Here is a 20,591-nt window from a genome sequence, read left to right as displayed (position 1 = left end):
AGGACATTCTCCACAGTTATGTGGAGAGCGGGGACTGACTTTGACATGAACTCTGGTGCCCCATATTTGACCACCTCCCCTTAGTGGGGAGGCCTGATGGCATTCAAAGAAAGAATAATCAGGCTACCAAGATGAGACTTGATAGCATATGACCATATAGTGGGGGAGGAGGTCCCCCTCGGTCACAGACCTAGGGGAAGGGAATAGGGTGAAAGTGGGAGGGAGGGAGGAATGGGAGGATACAAGTGATGGGATGGCAACTGAGTTATAATATGAATAAATTAATAAAAAAAAACCCAAAAAACCAAAGCGAGTCCAGGGAGACCCTGTCTCTGGGGGGTGAGGGGCAAGGAGGAAAAAAAAAAAGGAAGGAAGCCTACCAAGCTAGTAAGCAGCACTTCCCCATGGCCTCAGCCTCAATTCTTGCCTCTGGGGTCCTGCTCTGACTTCCCTCTGTGATCTACTGTAACCAGTGAGGTGAGATAAACCTTTCCTCTCCCAGTTGCTTTTGGTCAAGGAGTTTTGTCATAGAAACAAAAACTCTTACGACATAATAACACCACTACACACGGCAAGAAAATACTATTATTTGGTGAGCCTTGACAATTTTTCAAGTACAGAGTAGGCGAATGAAAGTACTTAGAAATTGTTAAGACATGTGTCATGCATGGTTTTATCATAGAAGATCACTGCTGTGCTGGAATTCTTTGGTTTTTTTTTTTTCGAGACAAGGTTTCTCTGTGTAGCCTTGGCCATCCTGGACTCAGTTTGTAGACCAGGCTGGCCTCGAACTCACAGCGATCCGCCTGCCTCTGCCTCCCGAGTGCTGGGATTAAAGGCGTGCGCCACCACGCCCGGCTTGTGCTGGAATTCTTTATAACATCATGTGGGAGACAGGCCACAATATTTAAGACATAATGGAATGGACTGGTCTCACAAGTCAAAGAACATAAATAAGACATCCTACAGTTCACGCGTATTTATTTTATTATTTATTGAGGTTTTTCGAGACAGGGTTTCTCTGTATAATAGCACTGGCTCTCCTGGAGCTCTCACTAAGTGCCTTCAATCCTAGCACTTGAGAGGCAGAGGCAGGTGGATCTGAGTTCTAGGCCAGCCTGGTCTACAAAGAAAGTCCAGGACAGACTGGACTCGGTTAAAGTATCTGGACTCGCCTCTGCCCCGTGCCCCCCTAAAAAAGTGTAGCAGAATCTTAGCAGAGCCATTTTATCTGGCATGAATTCCCAGTGAGGGCACCTAGGCTTTGAAGTAGCCTTTTGTAACTAGTGATTGTTATCTGAGGTTTATGAAGTTGTTTTCCTGAAGGATTCACAGAGCCTTTGCGTAACCTAGACACACCTGGCAAACCAGGAAGCCTGGCTGAGACTTCAGACACTCCTGGATCCTATCGGAGGCCTGGTATGCAGAAACCGACCTGCTGAAAAGTAAAGTGCCTTTGTGTAGAGGAGACCTCTGAAAAGCCTTCAGAATTCAGTTCTTGAGAGGCAACACCTAAATTCTAAAGAATGAGGGGCAAGGCTCTGTTGTTGCAGCCAGAACTTAGAATTCACACCCCCCACCCCCCGTGCGTGTGCGTGTGTGTGTTTTCTTGCCTATCCTGGGCATGCTTTGTAGACCAGGCTGGCCTCGAACTCACAGAGAAATTTGCCTCTGCTTCCTGAGTGCTAGTATTAAAAGGCATGTGCCACCACAGCCTGGCTAGAATTTTCTTGTTGTTTGCTTGCTTGATTTTTGTTAAAATGTTTTTTGTTTTCCTCTAGAGAATAACTCAGCATCAATAGTCCCTTCATGGAGGGGAAAAAAAAAAAATCACAACAAGACAAATTTCTAGTACAGAAACAATCACAATCAGGGCATAAAGCACTAAACCAATGCTATTTAATATAAAGTGGGCGTGGTGGTGCATGCCTTTAATCCCAGCACTCAGGAGGCTGAGGCAGGCGGATCACTGTGAGTTGGAGGACAGCCTGGTCTAGAAGAAAGGAAAGAAAGAAAATTTCCAGAAGTGCTAGTCATTCATTGTATGGAAGACGCTCTCTCCTCCTAATTGTCTACTTTTCATTGTAAATAAATTGAAAGAGCAATTTAGTTCATAATTTTGAACTGTATTGTTCAGTACACTCTTATATGTTTATCATTACCAAAGATTTGGTTCTGCTATTAAAGTTGCTTTCTGGATACTCTCCGCTAAATTCTATAAAAATGAGCCAGGCTGCTGGATGTGGTGGCAGAGGCAAGTTGACTGATGGGATTGATATTAGTTTGAGGTTATCCTGGTCTACAAAGCCAAGGCTACACAGAGAAACCCTGTCTCGGGGAGGTGGGGGGGGGGAGGAACAAATGAGCTGGGCAGTGGCACACACCTGTAATCCCAGAACACTCATACAAAAAATAAAACTAAAAATAAAAAAAGAAGAACTTGATGGCTTTAATCTCAGCACTGGGGAGGCAGAGGCAGGCGGATCTCCAAGGTCAAAGCCAGCCTGGTCTAGAATGAGTTCCAGGAATGCCAGGGCTACACAGAGAAATCCTGTCTTGAACCCCCCAAAACAAACAAACAAAAAAGAGAAAGCATTTGTCTGTCCATTGTTGTCCTCCTCCTTTTTGGTGTGCCAAATGTGGTGTATGCTCCTGTTTGTCAGGTGTTTTCTATCACCTTTTAATGCCTTGAGACAAGGTCTCTCACTGAAGCAGAAGCTCAGCATTTTGGCAAGGCTGACTGGCTGTCTACATCCCACAGTGCTGGAGTTGCATGCACAGGCATCCTTGGCTTTTACAAAGGTGTTGGAAAGTCAAACTCATGTCCCTCATGCTTACAGAGTAACTGCTCATCTTACTGGGTCATCTCCCTAGGCTGAGTAAAGTATTTTCAATGAATGCTGCTGAGAGAAGCAAACAGGCTCTGGTAGGATACAAAGGAATCAACCTCAAGAAAGAGGATCTCTTCACTAGAACACAGAAAGAAAACGACTGTAAAGAAATTAAATAAAGATGTCTTCAAACTGTCTCCAAAGGCTGAATAGTGGTTTAGAGGAAGTGAGCTGGTGAGTTAGAAGAACAGTGTGAGGGTTTAGTAAAGTGTATGCAGATGCAGTCAGCCACAGAGGCCTGGAGGCTCCAGACCCAGCCCTGTAAAAGGTCTGACTGTGGGTTGTGAACAACATGGTTTGTCCTTTTGCCGTGGTTCAGAAGCCCAGGCCAGAGAGTGGTACCCACCACACTTTAAAGCCCCAAAGGGACTTTCAGTAGTTCAACAACTAAGAAACTTTAAAACAACAACAACAACAACAACAACAAGAAGGACCATGAAACAACAGCTTTTGAGTCCCGTGGAAGAAATTCTAGGCTTTCACACTTGTGATCTAGAATATTCTTGAAGGAGTAGAGAATGGAACTGTGTTAAAAGCAAGTCTACCAAAAATAAATATCAAGAAATAAGGGCTGGCTGCCAGGTGGTGGCACACTACTTTAATCCCAGCACTCAGGAGGCACTGTGAATTCCAGGAGAGACAGAGCTACACAGAGAAACCCTGGGGGTGGGAGAGCACTGATAATTTTACAAGGCAAGGCCAGCTGACCAACAGTCCCATAGCTTAAGGAGGTTTACTTCTAGGGTGTGATGGGTAACTCACTTATTTTTTTTTTTTTTTTAGATTTATTTATTTATTATATATATAGCACTCTGCTTGTGTGTACACCTGCAGGCCAGAAGAGGACACCAGATCTCATTATAGATGGTTGTGAGCCACCATGTGGTTGCTGGGAATTGAACTCAGGACCTTCGGAGGAGCAGTCAGTGCTCTTAACCTCTGAGCCATCTCTCCAGCCCCGGGTAACTCACTTATGAGAGCAGCCTCTGGGCACATGTGTGAGGATTATCTAGATTTGGCTAACTGAGTTGGGAAGAAGCACTTTAACTGCGGGAGACTCCACTTCCTAGGTGGGGCTCTGAGCACAGCAGCCATCTCTCTCTGGGTCCTGACTCTTGCTGCCGTGCATGATGTAGCCATGACCTCTCAACACCATGAACTACATGCCCAGATAAGCTCCATTTTTTTTTGTTGAGGTATTTTGTCCTAGCAATAAGAAAACCACCTAATATGGATCTTTCTCAGGCAATCACAGAGGTCACCAGTCATATATTTTGTCTAACTAATGGGATCAGACAGACAGAAACCTCCAATTCAACAAAACAGATCAATGTTACAAGACAAGTGGTAGCACACACTAGAATCCTAGTACTTGAAGGTGGAGGCAGGAGGATTAGAAATTTTAAGCCTTAAGTTAAAACAACAACAACAACAACAACAACAACAACAAAACCCTAATGTCACCCCATCTCAACTCTGTACACCTTTTATGTTGTTGATGCGGGGCCGGTGACTGAGCCTCAGGACCTCAGGGCCTCACACGTTACAGACATGCCTGTTCCAAAACACCTGTAAAACACACACACTAAAACACACACACTAAAACACACACACACACACTGCTAAATATGACCAGATAGTGGTCAAGATGCAAGCCAGAGGTCAACAAAAGATAATGTGAATTCATTTATTGGGGTTCTCTGAGACACAGTTTGACTTTCATCTCCTCACTTAGAATTTAGCTTATCCTATACAGAGTATGTATTTAATCAAATCCCATCAACTAGGGGATTCTTTTGCTTCCTCGCCCCAAATCAAGAGAGCCATGGTTCCTAGATCTACCCAATCCCATTTTCTTACTCTTATTTCATGAACTCTGGCAGGCTGTTTGTATGATATTATCTTACGGACACATGATTTCATTAGTAATTCAAGCCATGCAGAAGACGGGCTCTCTGTGTTCTTAGAGTCTCAAGTGTATTTCTCTGATGTGGAGACTATGCTACTACCAGCCATTGGCACGTGGTGGCAAACTGTCACCCTTTCACTGAACCCTCACCTGCACTTAGGGCTCGTACGCCCAGGTGAGGCCCCTCGCCTCAGTCTTCTACATTCTTCCCTTTCATTCTCTTTAAGATGACGATGGTATTTATCATCATCATCATCATCACTGCAGAGCTGGAAATGGAACCATGCACACAATAATGGCAGTATACCCAAGCCATATCCCAGATCCTTTTCAAAAGATGAACACACTCAAAATCTCCTCCATTGCCCTATTCACCATTCTGTTGAAACCACAGCATGCTATCAGTCTTTCTAAAACCGCTTTGGCTCGACCGTAACTTTTCCTCGTCATAATTAGCAGTCATAGAGGTAAATGCTCTCTTGCTAGGAATTAACATTTAAAGTTTACTTACCTTTAAACAACAACCATTAGCCATTTGAATTTGATCATGAAATGAGAAGTAACAGGCTTCCACTTCTCGTAGGAGGAAACACACTTCTGCCAGGAGGCAGAGCTCATACCTGTTCTCTTTGCCGTTCTGAATCACTGAATGTCTGTCTGCTGCAGACCGCTCACTGCAAACGTATGTGTTCCGCCGAGTCATTCCACCAGATGCTGTATTACTCTGAAAGAGAAAGACATTGTCACCTTGGATTAGTTGGTAAGTATAATTCAGCAATGAAAATACCAAACCAAACCAAGCCAAAAAACCCCAAATCTAACAAGTTTATGCAAACAAAACCAGTGGAAGAGGGAAGTTGTTAATGTGTTTGGGGTTAACATCTGCTGTCTTTCTGGATCACTGATTTTTGTTTTTCTAGACAGGGTTTTTCTGTGTAGTCCTGGCTGTCCTGGACTCACTTTATAAACAGGCTGGCCTTGAACTCGGAGAGATTTGCTTGCCTCTGTGCCCGGCTTGGATCATTCTCTATCAGTAGGAAAGGTGCTTGAACTCAGAGCTTGCAGACTGAGGCCACACTATTTAGCCAGTTTCTCCAAGGACATCCTGTCTCTGCATTTAGAGCACCGAGATTACAGGCAAGCAGCCACATCCACCTGTTTTTTATGTGGGTGCTGGGGTTCTGAACTCTGGAACTCACACTTGGATGTCAAGCATATTATCCATTAAATCATTTCCCCAACCACCATTGTCATTCATAAACAAACAAACAAACAAATAAAAATAGTCTGTTTGTTCATGCATGTGTGTGCCTGAAGAAGCCAGAAGAGAGCACTGATCCTCTGGAGCTGAGTTCCTCATAGTTGCTAGCATAGGTATTAGGAACTACACTCTGGTCCTCAGCAAGAATAGAAAGTACTCTTAACCACTGAGTCATCACTCCAGTCCAGTGTTTGAAAAATAGTCTCTAAATAAATCTAGTAATCCTATCATACGGGAGGCTAAGGCAGGAGGATCGTAAGCTGTGGCCAGTCTGAGTTACATAGCAAGCCCTTATCTCAAAAGACAAAAGGAAAAAAATTAGATACTAGAATATATTTACAAGATGTTGGGATTTGACAACATATTAACAGATAAAGATAGCACAAATATGGACAAAAAATTAAAAAAGTATAAAGGATGGGAATGGAGAGGTAGCACATGGTGGTTCACAATCCCACCTGTACCTCCAGTCCTGGGATCCGATGTTCTTTAGGCTTCTATAGGCACTATGAACATGTGTGGCACACAGGGTTAGGGTTAGGGCACATGTAGTTTGTAAAACATTCAAATACATTTTTTTCAAAAGTGCCAAGAATATTGTGAAAGGAAGAAAGAATACACACAAGGACAGGAAATACTTGCAAAATATCTGATTAGTGTCTAGTATTCAGAATGTACCAGGAATCCTTACAACATAATTGCAGAATAACTACTCCCCCATGCCGCCTCCCCCCCAACCCTGGAACTCTCTTTGTAGATGAGGCTGGCCTGGAACTCACAAAGTCAGCCTGCCTCTGCCTCTGTAGTGCCGGGATTAAAGGTGTGAACCATCACGCCCAGCTCAACAGAAAGCTTTGTTATGTTTTCTTGAGACAGGGTATCTCTAGGTTATATCTTGGCTGTCCTGGTAACTTGGTAGACCAGGCTGGCCTCAAACTCACAGCAATCCCACTGTCTCTGCCTCCCGAGTGCTGGGATTAAAGGCGTGTGCCACCACGCCTGGCAAAGTTTTTTTTAATTGGCAATTTGAAAAGATTATTCTCCAAAACAGTTATACAATGACAAAAAGGCACATGTAATGATGCTCAATACGAACCAGGAAGTATTACTTCTAACCTACTCAGGATGGCTATAAAAAAGAAAAAAAGAAAAAGAAAAAAAGGAAGGAAGGAAGAAAAGAAAACATGAAGAGGGGGCAGGAGAGATGGCTTAGAGGTTGAGAGCACCGTGTGTTCTTCTGAAGGTCCTGAGTTCAATTCCCATGAACCATATCATGGCTTACAACTACCTGTAATGAGATCCGGTGCCTTCTTGTGGTGGGCAGGCACACGTGTGGGCAGAATACTGTGTAAATAATAAATAAATCTTAAAAAAAAAAAAAAAAAAAAAGAGAAAGAAAGAAAAGAAAAGGTGAAGGATTTAGAGGGCAAAGCACTTGCTAAGGACCCGAATTCAGATCTGAACAACTCATGTATAAGTCAGGCATTGCAGTGTGCTGTGTAACCTGTGACTTGCTGACTAGCCAATCAAGCTCAATTAGCAATCTAGGTTTACTGAGACCCTGTCTCCAAGACAGAAGTTGGGGAGTAACTGAAGAGGGCACGGTAGTCGCTGGCCTCTATGAGCACACCTGTGTGCCCACAAACACCTACACATACACCATCACAACAAACACACAAGTACTAGCAAGAAGGAAGATGATAGAAACCCTTATTGCTGGAAGGAATATAAAAAATACATATGCAAACAAAGCCGGGCGTGGCGCACACACCTGTAATCCCAGCACTAGGGAGGCAGAGGCAGGTGGATCTCTGTGAGTTCGAGGCCAACCTGGTCTACAAAGCAAGTCCATGACAGCCAGGGCTAACACAGGGAGACCCTGTCTCCAAAAACAAAAACAAAACAAAAAACATGTAAAACAAAACAGTTTGGCTGTTCCTCAAATTAAACTACAATTACAATACAATCCAACAATTTTTATCCCTAGTCATATACACAAGAAAAATGAAAGCCTAAAACCTAGCCATAGTGTTAACACTCTTTAGGCTGAGGCAGGAGAGCTGTTCTGAATTCAAGGCTACCCTGGATTACACAGCGAGGCCCCATGTCGGTCCAATCTCTAGGAACCACTTGGTAGAGACAAACAATTTTACAGAGTTGTCCTCTGACCACTACCAGCATACTATAGTATTAGAATAAGGTTACTGTCTAATTCAAATGCTGATTTCTGTACGCCCCCCAATATCTGGCTAGAATCCTTGTGAGATTCTCCTGTCTCAATGTTGTGTAAACACTGCTCCCCAGTTGTCCTGATATGCCAATAAAGCAGCTTACAGCCAATCACTGAGCAGGGGGGAGAATAGGGCTGGACTTCCTGCCAGCCAGGGAGGTGGGGCAGTTAGAGGAGGAAGTAGGGGATTTAGCCACTAGCAGAGGTCCAGGAGACATCAGGAGAGAGCAGGTGAACAGGGAAAGCCACAAAGTGCAAGTACATCTGGGATTTACACTAGGAGGAAGCTAGATTAGCATTGAGGATTAAGACTAGTAGTAATTGGGGGCTGGAGAGATGGCTCAGAGGTTAAGAGTACTGTCTGCTCTTCCAGAGGTTCTGAGTTCAATTACAAGCAACCACATGGTGACTCACGACCATCTATAATGAGATCTGATGCCCTCTTCTGGCATGCAAATGTACATGCAGACAGAGCACTCATAGAATAAACAAACAAACAAACAAATAAACAAACAAACAAATAATACGAATGAATAAACAAAGAAATGGCTGGGTGTGGTAGTGCACACCTTTAATCCCAGCACTCTGGAGACAGAGGCAGGTGGATCGGTATGAGTTCGAGGTCAGCCTGGTCTACAAAGTCAGTCCAGGACAGCCAGTGCTACACAGAGAGAACCTATCTTGTAAAACCAAAACAACAGCAGTTATCAAAAGAAATATGTGCAGTGCAGGAAACGGGCATGGTAGTGTGGAAGAAAGACAACGAAGGCAGAGAAGAGTGTGAGATGAACAGATGCAAAAGTGTAGCAGGTTCAAGCGCAAACACCGAGGGCTACCATCCAAGAGCTCTTACACTGGGCACAGCAGGGCTTTTCTTGCGCTCAGGAATATCCGCTTTGTTGGGATTGCTTGCGTTCCCAAGCATGGGACTGGCAGGAGCAATCCCCTTTCCTCCTACAGCACTGCCACTTGATTTTCGCGAGGGAACTCCATCTTCTTTGAGGTCACTGTCTGTGGTGCTGGTCTGACTCCTCTTGGGATATGCCACAACTGAAGGAATAGCCGGTCCAGCTACAATAAAGAGTTCACTCTTTAAAAGACAGAAGGCACTTCATACAGTATTCTGTGAAAATGAACATTTTTGTAAGATCATTTAAATCTTTATTCATGTATAACTGCAAACTAGTAAAATTCTCTAAGGGGTCTTTTATTTGCTTATTATCCATCCATCCATCCATCCATTTATTTGTTTGTTTATTTATTTAGGTTTTTCGAGACAGGGTTTCTCTGTGTAGCCTTGGCTGTCCTGGACTTGCTTTGTAGACCAGGCTGGCCTCAAACTCATAGTGATCCATCTGCCTCTGTCTCCCGAGTGCTGGGATTAAAGGTGTGCCCCATCATACCCGACCCCCTTTCCTCCAGTTTTAAAAGATTTATTTATTATGCATCTAATGCCCACCAGAAGAAGGCATTAGATCACATTATAGATGGTTGTGAGCCACCATGTGAGTGCTGGGAATTGAACTCAGGACCTCTGGAAGAGCAGTCAGTGCTCTTAACCTCTGAGCCATCTCTCCAGCCCTGCAGATTACATCCTTTTTTTTTTTTTTCCTTTTCCGAGACAGGGTTTCTCTGTATAGCCCTCCCTAGCTGTCCTAGATTTGCTTTGTAGACCAGGCTGGCCTCGAACTCAGAGCAATCCACCTGCCTCTGCCTCCCAAGTGCTGGGATTAAAGGCATGCGCCACCATACCCAGCAGATTACACTCTTTTCTTCTTTTTTCAGTTATTTATTTTACTTGCATTGGTGTTTTGCTTGCATGTATGTCTGTGAGAGGGTGTTGGATCCTCTGGAACTAGAGTTACAGACAGTTGTGAACTACCATATGGGTGCTGGGAATTGAACTCAGGACCTCTGGAAGAACAGACAGTGTTCTTAACTGCTGAGCCATCTCTCCCGCATTCTTTATGCATAAAATATTCTCATTTTGTGGAAGATACCATAAATTTCATGTACCATTTCTTTTGAAAAACTATCTTGCAGCTGGACACAGCAGTACACTCAGAGAGGGAGAGGCAGGCAGATCTATCGCTGTGAGTTTGAGGACAGCCTCATCTACAAAGTGAGTCCAGGGCAGCCGGGGCTACAGAGAGAAACTGTGTCTCAAAAAAAAAGTTGAGGCAGATAGACAGCAAGTTTTAAGACAGTCTAAACTTTACAGTGAGACCTTGTCTCAAAACAGCACAGCAACAATTACATAGAGAAGACATATCTTAGGTCTATAGAAAGAAGGGTGAGTTAACTACTTCCTGCACAAAAATCAAAATGGTAGCTATATTTGGAAATTAAATTTTAAAAAGGTTTTACTTATGAAGGACCACTAATTTAGCTCTCAGATTTGCTATTGTAAAATATAAAACTAAGAATTAACCAAGCATAGGGCGATGATGCTGTTGGCACTCATCTGTCTTCCAAATATTGTTAAGGTCAACTTGTGTAACTGTAAACTTCCAGGTTACTACTGATGTGCTTTTAAACTTCCATTTAGAAAATGCAAACTGGGGGACTGGAGAGATGGCTCAGAGGGTAAGAGCACTGGCTGCTCTTCCATGACAGCCAAGATAATACAGAAAAAAACCTGTCTTGAAAAAACTAGCAGGGCGTGGTGGTGCACGCCTTTAATCCCAGCGCTCAGGAGGCAGAGGCAGGCGGATCGTTCTGAGTTCGAGGCCAGCCTGCTCTACAAAGTGAGTCCAGGACAGCCAAGACAACACAGAGAAACCCTGTCTTGAAAAACAAAACAAAACCCCTAATAAATAAATAAATAAAATCTTAAAGAAATAAAAGAAAATACAAACCAAGGCTCAGCTTCTAAAGAATCAGGTTCAAATCCTTCCTACCTTGTTTTGCTGGCTTGGGTATTGTCTTTCTTCTTAAAGGTTTACTTACGTGGGCTAGAGAGCTGGCTAGGAGCACTAGCTGTTTTCCAAAGGTTCTGAGTTTAATTCCCAGCAACCACATGGTGGCTCACAACCACCTATAGTGAGAACTGGTGCCCTCTTCTGGTGGGCAGGCACACTGCAGGCAGAAATAAATCTTCAAAATTTTTTTTACTTAATGTGTGTCAACAGTTTGCCTGAATGTAAGTAAGCATACTTCACATGCATGTCTGGTGACTGTGGAGGTCAGAAAGAGCAGATCCCCTGCAACTGAGGTTATGGACAGTTGTAAGCCATCATGCAGCTAACAGCATTGACTCCTAACCCTGGGCAAGAGCAACAAGTACTCTAAACAACCTGAGCCACCTCTCCAGACCCCGAGTTATTCTTTCTGCTTAAATCACTCTCTTGACATACATCCAAGCTGTGTGCAACAGAGTCAGTTTCTTTTCTCTTTTCTTTAAAGTTTAAAAAAAAAAAAAAAAAAAAAAAAAGCTGGGCAAGATTGCCCACATCTATAATCCTAGCACTCAGGGAGGCAGAGGCAGGTGGATCTCTTTTGAGTATGAGGCCAGCCTGGTCTCAAAGTGAGTCCAGGACAGCCAAGGTTACACAGAGAAACCTTGTCTCTAAAAAAAGAAAGAAAGAAAGAAAGAGAGAGAGAAAAAGATAGAGCAAGCAAGCAAAGCATTCATTTATTTGTGTGTGTGTGTGTGTGTGTGTGTGTGTGTGTGTGTGTGTGTGTGTGTGTGTGTGTGTGTGTGTACACATGCCATGGTGTGCATGCAGGTCAGATGACACTTGCAGATAAGATTCTCTCGTTCCACTATATGGGTCCCATATATCAAACTCAAGCTGTCAGGCTCTGTGTAGCCATGGCTGTCCTGGAATCACTCTGTAGACCAGGCTAGCCTCAAAAGTTACTGCCTCTGCCTCCTGAGTGCTGGGATTAAAGGTGTGTGCCCCCAGCAAGCATCTTTATCTGCTAAGGAACCCTGACAGCATTTTTTTCTCCTCTTGGCATGTGTACACGTGTTGAGAACAGAGGTAACATATGAATGCCACTTTGTACTATGCATTTAATGTGTGTGTGTGTTTGTTTGCCTTTGTGGGTTTATGTGGAACATATGCATGCAAAGAGCCCAGGGAGGAAACTGGATCCCCCAGAACCAGGGAGTTACAGGCAATTATATAAGAGACGTGGGTGCTGGGAAGCAAACTGTAGTCCTATATGTAAAGAGCAGTTAAGTGTGAGCCCTCTCCAGCCCTATATATATGCAGAGCAGTTTCATATTGTTATAAAGATAGTAAAATACTTTTTTTTTTTTTTTTTGAGACAGGGTTTCTCTGTATATTCTTGGCTGTCCTGGACTAACTTTGTAGACGAGCCTGGCCTCAAACTCACAGAGATCCTCCTGCCTCTGCCTCCCGAGTGCTGGGATTAAAAGAATGCTCAACCACTGCCTGGCATAAAATATTATTCTTATAATACAAAATTATTACCAAAAGTAAAGACATCAATCAATTTGGAAAAATAATATTAATGTTCTATTGATATAGTCCTTTAATCCCAAACTCAGGAGGCAGAGGCAAGCAGCTTTTAGGAGTTCAAGACCAGCCTGATTCTATATATCAAGTTTCAGGCCACCCAGGACTACCTTGTCTCAATAAAACAAAGAAAAATAAAAAACCAACAAGAAAAACTCTCTCCATGTAAAAATAAGCAGGAATGGATATCTCATTAGCATCAAAACTCCCCTTTAATAAAATAGTGACATCACATGTATACTTGAAAATAATTACTTTTGTGATTTGGCAGGTCTATATACACCTATACACCTGAGGCCACACAGAACTTTGCCTGGTGAAAATGGATTATGAGTAGATAAGCTAAGTACTGGGCATGAGGAGTCAGCCTGTGCCAGCGTTCCTCTGTTGCTCTGTCCCCTGGGAGACAGCTGACGTTCCTTTCCCCATGCCTTAGTGATATGTGGCTCCAGTTCTAAAGCCATTTTTATCTTTGGAAAAAAAGTCATTAGAAATCCAGGGGAGGCGGGCTGGAGGGATGGCTCAGTGGTTGTGAGCACCATCTGCTCTTCCAAAGGTCCTGAGTTCAATTCCCAGCAACCATCTATAATGTAACCTGGTGCCCTCTTCTGGTCTGAAGGTAAACAAGCAGACAACACTGTATACATAATAATAAAATAAATCTTTAAAAAAAAAAAAAAAATCCAGGGGAGGTTTTTCCTAAGACGGTCGTGGCTAAGGATGGATGTGGCCTAGACAATGCTCCTGGAAACGGGTAGCGCCTCCACCTACGGAATCCAGACCAGAAGCAGTGTTTGTGGAAGATGTAGATTTCTTCATGAAGCAGCCTGGGAATTAGACTGCAGATGCAGTGTTAAAGAAGCTGAATGAACAATACCAGAAGTATACATTTATGGAACTCAACCATGTGCATTAAAAAAAAAAAAAAAAAAAGAGGCTGAAGGGTCAGATTTCTGAAATTAAACAGACTTTGGAAATTCTGAAATACATGCAGAAGAAAAAAGGGTCTACCAATTCCATGGAGACCAGATTCTTACTGGCAGATAACATGTACTGCAAAGCATTAGTTCCTCTTCCTGATAAAGTGTGCCTGTGGCTGGGGGCTAATGTAATGCTTGAATATGACATTGATGAAGCTCAGGCATTGTTGGAAAAGAATTTATCTACTGCCACAAAGAATCTTAGTTCTCTTGAAGAAGACCTTGACTTTCTTCGAGATCAATTTACCACTACAGAAGTCAATATGGCCAGCATTTATAACTGGGATGTAAAAAGAAGAAATAAAGATGATTCTATCAAGAATAAAGCAAACACTGGCAACTGAAAACGTAGTTCAGGTTTCCAAACATGTTAAATAAGCCAATGTTCATCTTTAAAGATTGATGTAACTTTCAGTACTTTTTTTTTTTCACAGCAAGAATAATTAAAACTTTAAAAACACCATTACTTTAAAATATTTTATGAAATTAACAGTATTTTTTTTTCATATTTCCCTACAAGGTACTGCTGCTTATGTTTTATTTTATGTATTAGAAGACAACTCTTAACTGAAATGACCGAAAACTGTGAGGAATGCTACGGAGGCTGCTGAATGCTGGTCACCAGCACAGTTTACTTTTTCTTTACTGATTGATGTTACTCTCTCTTGATGTGGTGAACCTTTTAGAGGCAGGGAAGACAGACAGTTCCAACATTTGTAAGCCTGCTCTTCTTTAGTAGGACACTATCATCCTCTGTGGCTGTTGTGTTCTGTAAAGAGGCTTTCATGCATTTCTGCTTAACCAGTAGCTTTTCTGATATTCTGAACTTTTCAGAAACTGATTATTTGCTTTCCTACATAGTATCAGGGCTGTTGACATACATAAAACTTTGACCCCAAATAAGTGCACTGTGTCTTTGCAATACCAGTATAAGGGAGACTTGATCAATGTGAGATAGCACTACCCACTCAAAACTTTAAGCTAGCTGGGCGTGGTGGCACACACCTTTAATCCCAGCACTCGGAAGGCAGAGGCAGGTGGACCACTGCGAGTTCAAGGGCAGCCTGGTCTACAAAGCAAGCCCAGGACAGCCAAGGCCACACAGAGAAACCCTGTTTCGAAAACAAAACAAAAAACCAAAAACCAGAAAAGCCCTTTAAGCTAAGGTAATTTTTTTAAAGGTAATTTTATATTTAACAGTTTTCCAAAGCACCTTGAACAAGAGGAATATTAACAAATGTAAATCTGCATTGGTTGAAAAGAGTTGTAAGCTTTTTTATTCATGATAAATTGCATAGGAAGCCTAAAATGTCTGGAAAGTCATTGGTACTGTGGTAAAAGTATTTGGTGATACAGATTCTGGTAAAAATACATGCATGCTATTCCATCTCTGTGTAGTAAAAGTATACTTGTACGGTATTTTGTACCTTGTATTTTGTTATTAAAACAATGATATTCACAGAAAAAAAAGAAATCCAGGTGAAATCTACGTACTTAAGGAAGAATAAATTTACTAAGATTATTCCCTTGGTAAATGAGAAAATTCCATCGGTTTCTTTAGGGATTTAGGAGTAATTCTCCTTAAACTGGCTATCTTAAGGGCAGTATGTAGGCAACTGCAGTTCACACTCAGTCCACTGGCCCTGACGACTCTCCCTTGCTAGCTAACATGAGTATACAGGAAGAGAAAGAGCAACACCGTCTTATTTACACACCCTGCAGACAGGGTAAATTACCCACACAGGTTTTTGTCTTCTTTCTGTCCTTTTTCCCAAGCCCCTCCTTCTTTTGCAATTTCAAACTTGGGATATATTCAAGGATAACCTTACCTTCTTTTGAAGTTTAAAAAAATAGTATTTTATGCAGATAGTTGTTTTGCATGCATGTATGTCTGTGCACATGTGTGCCTAGAGGGCACAATGGGCAAAGATGGAGTTAGATCCTCTAGAACTGAAATTACAGATAGACGTGAATACTAGAAAGTGTGGGTGCTGGGAACTGAACACAGGCACACAGGTCCTTTGGAAGATCAGCAAGTGCTCTTAACCAGAAAGCCATTTCTCTAGCCCCAACCTTCATTTTTTTTGTTTTTGTTTTTGCTTTTGCTTTTGTTTTTTGGGACAGGGTTTCACTGTGTAGCCCTGGCTGTCCCGGAACTCACAGAGATGCACCTGCCTCTGCCTCCCTGAATGCTGGGATTAAAGGAGTGCACCAAACCAAGCAACCAAACAAATAAATAAGAAAACCTTGAAGCTAAAAAGATGATCCAGCAGTTAAGAGCGCTGCCTACTCTTGCAGGAGACCCAGCACCCACATGATGGCTCACAAGCATCTATAATCCTAGTTCCAGGAGACTTGACACACTATCTGCCTTCCGTGGGCACCAAGTTAAAATACTCTTACACTGAAAGTCATTTCCTCCATTTAAGCACTCAACAGCTTCCTCTGGTTAGTCGTTGTAACCCTGACTGAACAGAGAATATTCCCATCAGTACAGAGAGCCCCGCCACCTGCAGTGCTCCACAGTGATCCCACAGTTAGAAGAAGGATGTGCATAACTAACATGAGGCTGCAATTCTGCTAAGCCCACCCACAGCAGCCCAGCAGATGTTCCAACAGTTAGAGGACCGTACCCACACCAGCCTCTGATGCTACACAGGGACAGCAAGCCAATCTCTGCCTCACTAATTTTATTTAGACAGGGGTTCTCTGTGTAGCCTTGGCTGTCCCAGACTCACTCTGTAGACCAGGTTGGCCTCGAACTCACAGTGATCCGCCTGCCTCTGCCTCCCGAGTGCTGGGATTAAAGGCATGTGACTCCACCACACCCAGCTTAAACATTTTTATTTTATTTTAATTTATGTCTGTTGGTGTGAGGGTGTCAGATCTTGGAGTTACAGACAGTTGTGAGCTGCCATGTGGGTGCTGGGAATTGAACTCGGGTCAGCAGGCAGTGCTCTTAACCACTGAGCCATCTCTCCACCCCTGCCCCACCAATCTTGCCTACACAGTAGAACACATTCAGAAGCTACTAGAATGGTCTCAAACTTACCATGATCACTATACCGTCTCTGCTTCTGACTTGAAGAAACACTTCTTTGCACTTTGTGGTGAGGAGACTGGCCAGTGCTGTTGCTGAGGTCACTGCTTGGCCGCACCTTAGCAAGTGAAAGGTTGCTGCTAGAACTGGAGTCGCTAGCGTCCAGCTACGGGAAAATGAGAAGAGCAGCAACCATGCACAGAGCCCAACGCCTTGTCAGGACACTTCTCACTGACACACTCCTCTTAGTCAGAGAGGGGTCATCACAATGTACAAAACAACAATGTAAACTCAGTCAAAACAGTGTTTCTGACTGCTGGGAATGCTGGGAACAAGACTGTACATTAATGATCTCCTTCCTGGGCCTTTTCAAGGAACTAAGATAGCATGTGCTGTTTCCCCTTCTGGTTATTTTAACACCATTTTCAAACTACTAGTGACTAAAGTTAACTTATAATTGTATACATTTGTGACATTATTGATCATAAAGGTTATTATCTTTAAGTTAAAATAGTAGCTTATGGGCTGGGGAGATGGGCAAGCATTAAAGGCTAGACTCACAACCAAAAATATAAAATAGTAGCTTATAATGGTCAATGATGTTAGATCACTGTTTATAGGCAAAGTTTTTTGTTTGTTTGTTTGTTTGTTTTAAGAGTTATTATTATGTACACAGTGCTCTGCCTACATGTACACCTGCAGGATAGGAGAGGGCATCAGATCTCATTATAGATGGTTGTGAGCCACCATGTGGTTGCTGGGAATTGAACTCAGGACCTTTGGAAGAGCAGCCAGTGCTCTTAACCACTAAGCCATCTCTCCAGCCCCTATAGGTAAAGTTCTAAAATAAATACCAAATGTTATATTGAAAAAAATTAAGGAAAGAGTTACATAACCAATAATTTTTTTGTTTTGTTTTTTTGGGGGGTTTGTTTGTTTGTTTTGTTTTTGAGACAGGGTTTCTCTGTGTAGCCTTGGCTGTCCTGGTCTCGCATTATAGACCAGGCTGGCCTCAAACTCACAGGGACCCACCTGCCTCTGCCTCCTGAGTGCTGGGATTAAAGGTGTGCACCACCACTGCCCAGCATAATTTTTATTTTTAAATTTATTTATTTATTTATTTGGTTTTTCGAGACAGGGTTTCTCTGTGTAGCCCTGGCCATCCTGGACTTACTTTGTAGACCAGGCTGGCCTCGAACTCACAGCGATCCACCTGCCTCTGCCTCCCGAGTGCTGGGATTAAAGGCGTGCGCCACCACGCCCGGCTATTTTTTTATCTTTTAAGATAAATTAAAATTAACTTTTTTGGAGACAGGGCTTTGTTTTTAAGTACAGGCCTTGAACTCATTATACAGCTGAGGACAGTATAAATTCCTGATTCTCCTGTTTCCACTTCCTGAGTGCTACCAATACAGGCATATGCCATCATGCATAGCAAACTGATCTTTCCTACACAGGGTATGCAGCTTTTCCTCTCTAAGTACTCTTACCTCTGAAGACTTTCTCCCCAGTAACAAGTATGTAGCTGTGATTTCATCATATTTCATTTTACTAAGAGATTCTTGAATTTCTTCTTGGGAATATCCCATTCCCACCATAATATCTAAAAGATAAAATGTGATTTATATATTTTACTTGAATTGGAAATCATGCTAGCATAGGAAAACGAACGTTCTTTGATTTAGAAGGTTACTTGTTTTCTAACTTAAGAGCTGCTGGTATCCCTGGGTTCTTGGAGCAGCTACAGAACACTGCAGGTAGTAAGCTCCTGACTAAGACACAACAGGTCACCCATCTCTAAATTCTGTGCTTCCCGTCCCTTCACTGTTGTTTGAGCCACACTCACAGGAGTAAAGCATGTACAGTCCACACACACAAACTTGTAGACATAGTAGTTACCTATCCTCTTCTGGTCTGAGATGTCTAGTTCTGGTTCAACAAATGGCTTAAGTTCGTCCTCCTCATGACCTGCGTTGATCCACCTGTCCTTCATGATTTGCTGAAAGGTGAGCTGTGTGTTAGCAGCACAGAACAAAGTACCTCAACAATCACAATATTTAGGGCCATCATTTAACACTTCAGTGAATAACACTTTAAAGGAAACAAAAGAGGATTTGTTTGTTTGTTTCACTTACTACTTAAAACCCCAGGCAAGTGTCAGTGTCACACAAACTGAGCCAAATTCTATAAATAGTGTCCCTTCCTACTGGCGTGGTTACCTCGAGAGTGCCACGTTTAACTGGGTTCAGCACCAGGAAGCGTTTGAGAAGGTTCTCACAGTCCGTGGACATGTAGAAAGGGATTCTATACTTCCCTCGCAGTACTCTCTCTCTTAGTTCCTTTGGAGATGCAGGGAAGAATGAATAGTTAATTTTAGATTAAAAACAGTGACACTAAAACCAAACTCATAAAAGCACCCAAACAAATGGAGCATCAAAAACGTTAAACTATGCAATTTTATAAAACTGCTTAGTTTTCAAAGCTCTTAGTTGCAACTGTTTCTTATACCTTCAGATTTTGACCATCAAAGGGAAGGGACCCACTGACAAGGGTATACAGGATGACGCCGAGACTCCACACGTCGACTTCTGGCCCATCATACTTCTTGCCCTGGAAGAGCTCAGGGGCTGCATATGGAGGACTACCACAAAACGTGTCTAGTTTACTGCCAACAGTAAATTCATTGCTAAAACCAAAATCTGCTATTTTGATGTTCATATCTGCATCTAATAACAGATTTTCAGCCTAGAGGGAAAACATCAAGACAAAAATGAAACTCAACTAAAATACAATTGTGATAACAGTCTCAGGTATTTCATAAAGGCTTTATACAAAGACTTATATCCTAATTAGTAAAATACTATTTTTAGAGAAAAAAGATAACTTAAAATTCTTAATTTGATATTAACAACTAAATACAGATAAATTGTAAGACAAATTTAAATACCAAATACTTCAAGGTCAAGAAACTTATAAAGCTTCTTCAATTACTAAGAGGCTTAAAAAAGTTGTTTTAGGTAGTCACATTTGATAAAAACCACTAAATGGCTGTAATTGGGTATTACAGGGGAAGGAGAACGCCCAGCCTCACTGCAGAGACACACCAGTCACTTGTGTTGACTGCAGCTGATAGCCTGCTCTCTGGATGCACAAAGCTGAACAAGACAGGGCTGGCCCCAGGAGCTCATATGGTAGGGTGGGAAAGCAGGAAGGTAATAGGCTGTGGAGATCTGAGTACTATGATGGGTGGGTAACCACAAGCTACAGGCCAAGCACAAGGGGTTCACAGAAACTCTCAGAGGAAGTGAGACAGAGAAAGGTATAGCTTGTCTCAGCTGTGTTTGAGGGCAGACTAAAGGGCTAGACGTGCACACAGGTGAGACAACAATTCTGTCAACAACTCAGAGGCAATGAATGGAGAAAGAGGCCCCACAGTGAGCATGGCTTGGGAGAGGGCAGGCACCAAACAAACAGGGCTAAGGAACTTCAGTTTTCTACCCTCAAGGGGACAGAAAACCACTCAAGAGTTGTTGAACAAGGAAATGACAATTTTATGGGCATTTTCTTCCTGCTCTGTGAGGCCTAATTCTTTGCCAAAGGAGAGCAGTGATGCAGCCCTTGGAGGCCTCTAACAGGCACCACAGCTTACAAGACAGATTGCCTTCTAAAAGGTACAGGCATCCACTGTGTTTCAGGGTACCTCTGTGTGGCTGTCCTCCAGAGATGAACCACTAGGCACCTTTACTGAGATCTGAAATACTTTCTATAAACTTTACTTAAAACAACAAAAAGC

General features: G+C 42.6%; 1 protein-coding gene and 1 pseudogene across 9 annotated transcripts in view; one reads left to right on the top strand and one right to left on the bottom strand.

The window, feature by feature from the left end:
• The window catches only part of Mark3 (microtubule affinity regulating kinase 3), an 86,694-nt gene that overhangs the window by 14,124 nt on the left and 51,979 nt on the right, over positions 1 to 20,591 (bottom strand). For all 9 annotated transcript variants that reach the window (XM_051151811.1, XM_051151794.1, XM_051151803.1 and 6 more), the window contains 7 exons: positions 19,307 to 19,543; positions 19,018 to 19,137; positions 18,698 to 18,797; positions 18,289 to 18,401; positions 16,811 to 16,964; positions 9,145 to 9,362; positions 5,421 to 5,524 (listed from right to left, as the gene is read on the bottom strand). In XM_051151811.1, the coding sequence (XP_051007768.1) occupies positions 5,421 to 5,524; positions 9,145 to 9,362; positions 16,811 to 16,964; positions 18,289 to 18,401; positions 18,698 to 18,797; positions 19,018 to 19,137; positions 19,307 to 19,543 (1,046 nt within the window). The remainder of the gene's footprint in view (positions 1 to 5,420; positions 5,525 to 9,144; positions 9,363 to 16,810; positions 16,965 to 18,288; positions 18,402 to 18,697; positions 18,798 to 19,017; positions 19,138 to 19,306; positions 19,544 to 20,591) is intronic.
• LOC127194472 (prefoldin subunit 3-like) lies at positions 13,581 to 14,121 on the top strand (annotated as a pseudogene).

The sequence above is a fragment of the Acomys russatus genome, chromosome 1 (genome assembly GCF_903995435.1).
Source record: "Acomys russatus chromosome 1, mAcoRus1.1, whole genome shotgun sequence".
NCBI classification, from domain to species: Eukaryota; Metazoa; Chordata; class Mammalia; order Rodentia; family Muridae; genus Acomys; species Acomys russatus.
This window is presented reverse-complemented; position numbering and strand designations above follow the sequence as displayed.